Source organism: Ruditapes philippinarum, unplaced genomic scaffold, assembly GCF_026571515.1.
Source record: "Ruditapes philippinarum isolate M1 unplaced genomic scaffold, ASM2657151v2 ctg17555_1_1_1_1, whole genome shotgun sequence".
Taxonomy (NCBI): domain Eukaryota; kingdom Metazoa; phylum Mollusca; class Bivalvia; order Venerida; family Veneridae; genus Ruditapes; species Ruditapes philippinarum.
In genome coordinates, this window is record NW_026854010.1 from 1 (window position 1) to 7,521 (window position 7,521).

Consider the following 7,521-nt stretch of genomic DNA (forward strand, 5'->3'; position numbering starts at 1 on the left):
TAGGTTCAGTTTTACATCACACCAAAATGTAGTATAGGTTATATGGCGACATTCAAGCTTTACTGGTGTAGGAAGACCTAAGCAAAACCACTGATGATCTGTTAACTAGCTGGATAACTTCCTTACACAAAAAAATCCAAAGTCCCTATCGGGATTCGAACCAAAAGCTGTGAGAGGCAAGTGGTTTGGAGTAAACACTTACCTAAACCACTGGGCCACAGACGCCCGCAATACATACTTTTAAACTGATATAAGTACATTTTCTCCTCATGATCATGTTGCAAGTGAAATATACACTGTATACTCAATCAGATGTGTCTCCATACACAATTATTGTATAATAGATTGACCTATCTGACTTTTGTCCAACAAAATTATTCATATAGCAATATAAGGCTCATGAACATCATTACATGTCAACCAGCAAGTTATGTTGCCTTTTTGTGTTTGACCGAAAAAGGTGTGATTTTTTTTATATACAGTAAAACTAGTCAACAAAGGCCACAAACAGGAAATGTGAAGTGGTCTTTGTTCACAGTGGCCAGTTTTAAATCCAGCCCCCCCCCCCACCTCCCCACTGACTTTCCAGATTTACTGATGAAGGAAAACCCAATTTCAAGCACAAGAAGGATCATAAGTAGAGCCACCAACTGTCTGTAAGATGGCTGGGTAACTTCCTCACATGGAAGATTAAAAGTGCCCTGTAGGATATGAACCAATATCAGCGAGGTGCAAGTGGTCATAAGTCGGCTACTTTAATCACGAGGGTAATGTTGGCATACAACACTTCTACTCAAAATATACTAGTATTTTTGAAGAGAAAAAAACAACAACAACAAATCAACTTAACCATTTTTAACTTGTTTATTGGAATATATTTCTGAAAAATATTTGTGTATTTAGAACAGAAATATAGACATAAAAAAATCTGTAATAACATGTACATTGCTATATTGCAGTACTGAAAACCACATAAGATTGTAAAATCCCTCGTATTTACATTTTATCAGAGTGTGACCTTTAAATAAATAAACTATAACATGATCAGTACATATACCAGATACAAAGTAAAAATATGAAAATTTAACGGAAAAAAAAAACTATGTATATAAAACCAGCTTTTAAAATCTGTCAACGCTACTGTGCTTAATTTATTAAAGTTAAAATGTATTAATATTAAATACTTGTACATATTTATCATTGAGAACAATAATTTATGAAAGAGCCTATATGGGTTTTAAAGGACCACAATAGTGATTCTTGTTAATGCACACCTGAGTAAATCCCCCTTTTTTCCCACTTGAGTAGCTTCCCTTTAACGCCTTCCCAAACTTCTTTCAGGGATAACTTTACTTAATAATCCACTGCCCACAAGTAAAATCTGGCAGTCACAGTCGGGTTTATTTTTTTAACTTTTAGTTTTAATACTTTCTATAAATTTATGGTAGGTTTCTTTCATTTGTATATATTTCTTAAAGGAACTCCACTGAGGTCCAAACATTAAATTCTAATTTCTTACATAGATCAACTGGGGCACTAAAAACAGACAGACTTGCAAGAGATAATTAAGAAATACTAAGAAATAAATCGAAAATTATATTTTAGTGTCTTTCTAAGCCTCATATGTGTGAAAAGCAATGCAAAAATTTTCAATTTTGGTTGATTTTTCACAATTATAAAACAAATGTATTTATTCTGGAATAACAGTGAGCGATATATCTGAACTTTTGCTAACAACTTATTAGTGTAGACCTACATCAAATGTAACAGTTATGGTCCTTTTGCACTACACTTCTACTAAATGAGGTTTCTTTGCCTACAAAGTTTCATATTGATACCGCTTGGCTTGTTGTTTCAGACTTATGTCCAGGACAAGAAAAGGGGACAGATGGACAGACAGACTTACGAAATGGTTCTTATGTGACTTTTCCTTTGATCTTTTCAGTCATTTTAGTAACACAAGGTCTAAAAAAGACACACAAGTAAAAACGGAAAGAACAGGATCAAAGAAAATGTACCAATACCTATTGTTCTCCAAGTCAAACAAGTACCTCTTGGTTTGTACAGACGGACGAAGCGGCGATTATAAGCTCACCCTTCAGGGAGCATCAATGTATCTCATAAATTATATCAACTGTATAATAGCTTAATTAAAGCTTCCTAATATTGATGCTATATAGCAATGTTTATCTTCACAACTACAAAATATCTTCAACAATCAACCTAAATCATCTGTTTACTGATGAACCTCAGATGCCCCACCTTGCATTATTTCAGACACAAACAAGCATATGAATAGCACCACTGACATTCAGTAAGTTAGCTGGATAGCTTCCTCACATGAAAGGGTCCCGTGAAAAGTCCATATCAGAATTTGAACCCTAGGCAGTGAAGGGCAAGTGGTTTGAAGTCAACGATCATAACCACTTGGCCACAAAAGTTGTGATCTGCAGAGGTTGCACTGTATTTTATGAATCTCAATCACTTTTTAGATCACACATCCACCCAGTAACAGGATCTGAATCATTTGACCATTTATGCATTTTCATCTCTAGATCATGTCTTAAGTTTTTACATTCTCTAGTGATGACTTTAAAGACTGACCAGTGTTACTGATAAGCCAGCTTACTTTCTCTATGTGTGATCCTAAAAGTGATTGTAGTTTGTAAAATATTGATCAAGATTCAAATAATCTTAATGTTAGTCTCATTAAGTCTTCCAGTTATTCCACCAAAACCCATCATAAAACCATAACAATGTGAAGCTGAAAATAATGTTTTAAATACAAGTTGGGAAGTCTTACTCACAACAAAATCACAACACTTACATATAAAAAGTTTCTCGCACACGAGACACTTATATAAACTAGATAAATAGTTGATATCTTTCTGGTTTGAACCTGTCACTTTACAATGTAATCAGTGTTGTATCAAACAATATCAAAGTCCACAATATCACAGTCCACGTATGCAATATCATCAGCAAAATATTTACATTTGACACCTGTAAGACAATTTGAGGATTACGATTTGAAGGTACAATATATTTATTAAATATTTTATTGTCTACAAAATCTCATAAAGGCAACTTATTAAAATAATCTTTTTTATTATGCCTTTAAAAAACGGAAGTAAGATATAGTACGTATTTTGATACACAAAATCATGGTACTAAAAAACTTCTGGACTGGGTTATTTTGCATGCCTTTTAGTTATATTTATATTTGTAACAAGACTTGTCTGTGGACAATGTGCTCCACCTTTCTCATTGCTATATAATATAGTTCAATAAAATCAACTTAGAAAAGAAGGGAATATTATTCTACAAACGTGATTAGCAGACTTGACTTACCTGCCCTTGATGGTCTACAAGAATTTCAAGTTTAAAGTGAATACATTTTAAATAGTTATAAAATAATTTTAGAATTATCTGCCCTTTTGAAAATTAATGGTGTCCTTTCATGACAATGAACAATTACACCAAGGTTATTGAAGTGAATAGGTATTATTATATTTAGTGAGATAAAGGACCTTAATTAACAAAAAGGTTAACTAATGTCAAAGTGTGATTATGCTGATGAGAGGGTCAAGACAATAACTCCACTTTTTTCTTTGAAAAGAGGAGCTTAAAATTGTTTAGGTTATAACATTGTATAATTTGTTATTCTGTACATATGTTCTTCATGGGTGGATACTTTAAAATGAAATAAAGTATTGTTTATTCTTCATATCTAAATATTAAAATTAAATCTGAAATACACTTTTAAGCATCATGTGTACAGTTATATGTTAACAAGAGCCGGATGAACCAAGTGAGTCAATCATACGCTCCCCAAATCAGTTTTGGTCACAGAGAAATAGTTACTTGTTGATATCTTGTGTAGTCTCAGAGATGTCCTGGAAAAAATTTTGAAAGGGGCAATAACTCGAAAATTAGGCACGGCAGGGTTACGGTTGGGGCCTATGTGTTGTAGAGTTATTGGTTGGAAACAGTTTTGGCATAAAAGGTCAATGTCGCCATGACCCTTTTAGATGTTTACCCAAAAATCAAAAGCTTTCATGAAGCACCCGCGACCAATGCTTCTATGATTAGTTCCAGTACCAAGGGCTCGTTGCTTGTCAAGTTATTAGATGAAAACCATTTTGGCAAGACATCTACATGGATTCATGATAAAAAGCAGTTTTCTTTGAAATTTTTGTCCTTTTTACCGATATGAAAACATTTCTGATCCGAATATGAAATGTCAAAACACTTTGGGACTGTTTGCTGTAAATGTATTTGCATTGAACATCACAACAATGTATATTTGCTTGAATATTTTGCCAACATAACTTTTTACCACAAAAATGTCATATTTATAAGACTGCAATTTTTTTCAAATCATCTATAAATCTTTAGTTTTATGTATTTACTAAAGGACATTTTTGAAATCATGCAATACTCATTTTAGGTAAAACATGGCAGTCCCAGGAAAGAAAGCATCAAAACAATTTTCAACATCAATGGCATCAGATGAAGATCTTCAAATTTACTGTCAGCCTTGTGACGAGGAAGGAACTAGACTCCCTGCCCATGGTTACTGCACTGACTGCAAGGAGCACCTTTGCAAGACATGCTTTAAAGCCCATAAGATAAACAAGTTTACCAAAATGCATACACTTATGGATGCAACAAATATGCCGAAAGTTTTGCAGCAACCCTCAACAGTCACCCATGCAGGCCTGTCTGATGCCCTAACCACACCATGTCTTAAACATCCAAAAGAAATAATCAAGTTCTACTGCAATGATCATACAGAATTGCTTTGCAGTGTTTGTGTTACGCTTGAAGATCAAGCTACTTCCTGCAAAGTCAACTATATACCAGACATTTCTGGTGATATAATAGATAGCAAAGAATATCAAGTTATCTTGAATGCAGTTAAAACCACTTCTGACAAATTTCAACAGATATTATTAGATATCAAGAACATGACACACAAATCAAACAGCTCTCTTAAAGATGCATTAGTTGACATTAAAAAGTTTCGGGAAGAAATCAACCAAAGACTAGATGAACTTGAGAGGCAGATTGAAGATGCAGTTAAAGTCATAGAACAAGAAAATAACAAACATCTGAAATCAGTAGAAACAACATGTGAAGAAGTTACCAAATCTTTGAATATATCATCAGACAAAATCAAACAACTCAACACAACAAAACAAGCTGACAAACTCTTCATTGATTTAAAACTTGCAGAGAAAACAATCAAAAATATGGATGGAAAGCTACTAAAACTCTCATCAAATGATATCAAAGAGCACAACTTTCAATCAAATGATGTAATATTAAATTTGTTTAGAACAGAGAAATCACTGGGTACATTGACACACAAAACCTTAAATAAGGAATGTCAGCCTGTACAAATAAAGTCTAGACAATCTTCACATGCGGGAAATATCTGTGTGGAGACATCAAAAGATGAATTAAGATGCCGTATAACAGGTATGACTCTGCTGACTCCTGATCTTCTTATCATAACTGACAACTACAACAATGCTGTAAAGATGGTGGATATCAGCAGCCAGTCTGTGTCTGATCAACTACAACTAGATTCTGGACCATGCAATATCACCACAGTAACCAGTACTGAACTTGCTGTCACACTTCCTAAAATACAGACAATCCAGTTTATATCAATTTCATCAAACAAACTCATAAAGGAGCAAACTTTGAAAGTTGGTGGAAAATGTGGTGGTATAAGCTGTTATCAAGGTAAACTTGTTGTGTCATTCATTAATCCTGCAAAACTTCAGATCCTTGATATGAATGGCACTATACTGACAACAATTGATGAAAAAAAATTTTTTTCAAATGGCCACACTTTATCACATGTAACAGAAGTTCTATCTATGTATCTGACAGGGATATAAAAACAGTAACAAGATTAAACTGGCAAGGTGATATGATTGGTAGTTATAGTGGTACAAGTTGCCCTGTGGGAATGTCACTGTTAGATGATGGTACTGTCTTTGTGTGTGACTGGGAGAGAAATGTTATAGAAGAGATATCAGGAGATTGTTCTACAGGAAAGGTGGTGCTGCAGGATCTGAAGAGACCAGTGGCTGTATGTTGGTGTGGTGAAACAAAGAAGCTATATTACAGCTGTAATACTCGGGATGAAAAATTTGACAACTTCCTTCACATCTATAACCTGTCATAGACTTGAACAGAAACTTCAAACAATGTCAGCAGTTCTTAAATAGTTAAAAAAAAAAAAAACACTTGCATTATCCATTATTCTGTAAATTTAGCAAGACATATGTTTAATGTTTTCCCTTAGTGTTATGTAAATCTTATGTTGGTAAGATGATTTAAGAAATCCTTTTGTTGTATTCTTACAAATGGTTTGGCGAGACAGGAAACTACTGGGAATGCATTGAATAACAAGAGCACTTCAAGCATTTTTGATGCATGTTCGATACAAAAGCTATTAAGTAAATAACTTTGTTTACATTGATAAATTGATTGCCCTAGGTTATATGAATAAAAACATTTTATGTTCTATTTTACCTTACAATATGATAAAACTGGTGAGTTTTCTTTTGTAATCATTAAATGCATGGTTTATATTTTATGCTACAATGCTTGTCCTGTTACTTTAATTTATTTGTTAAACGCTTATATTTAAACAGATTACATCAATAAAAGTCAGTAACAAATGGTTGTTGTTAAAAATAATGAGTTAAAACATAAGAATACTATACTGGTTAAAGGTATATGTAGAGATGTTGGTACAGTGGAGACAAAATGTAATTGTAAGATAAAAAGGGCCATCAGTGATGACTTGTCGCCTCATGATAGCCAATTGCATGTTGCAGCTACTGTGTAGCAGGAAACCCAAAAATCATTAACTGGTCAAAACACATTTTTCATTCAAGGGCAAGAACTCAGCTAAAAAACCTGTGTATTATTCAAAAGTACTTGACCTACCAATCAATCCTGTAAAGTTTCACTGAAATTTTATAAATGGTATAAGACGAGTAGTCTGGACAAACTTATTAACACCCTTTTCATTCAAGGGCCATAACTGAGTCAAAAATCGTTCAAGAGGAAAGCCTGTGTAATATGCGCAGGCACTTGACCCTACCAATCAATCCTGTAAAGTTTCATTGAAATTGCGACAGTGGTATAAGAAGAGTAGTCTGATAAAGCTTTAAAAAATTAAAATAATTTAAGGGCCATTACTCAGGCAAAATTCATTGAACCATAAAAAATCAATGACATGCACAGCTAGACTTGGTAATGATCATTCCTGTAAAGTTTGGATGAAATTGCACCAGTAGTTTTTGAGAAGATCTGACATTTTACACACAAAAAACACATTTTTTATTAAAGGGCCTTAACTCGGCCAAAAATCATTCAACTAGTAAACCTGTGCAATATGTGCAAGGACTTGATCAATCTTGTGAAGTTTGAAATTGCATTAGTGGTATAAGAGAAGTAGTTTGGACAAACTTTAAAAATGAAAATTTAATTTAT

The 7,521-nt window shown here is 33.5% G+C and overlaps 1 protein-coding gene across 1 annotated transcript; it reads left to right on the top strand.

Annotated features, from left to right (window-relative positions):
- Positions 1–2,934: 2,934 nt before the first annotated feature.
- LOC132738673 (uncharacterized) lies at positions 2,935–7,022 on the top strand. The gene is made up of 2 exons (XM_060726250.1): positions 2,935–3,035; positions 4,451–7,022. The coding sequence occupies exon 2, from the start codon at positions 4,458–4,460 to the stop codon at positions 5,910–5,912; it is 1,455 nt and encodes a 484-aa protein (XP_060582233.1). The 5' UTR covers positions 2,935–3,035; positions 4,451–4,457; the 3' UTR covers positions 5,913–7,022.
- Positions 7,023–7,521: the final 499 nt, after the last annotated feature.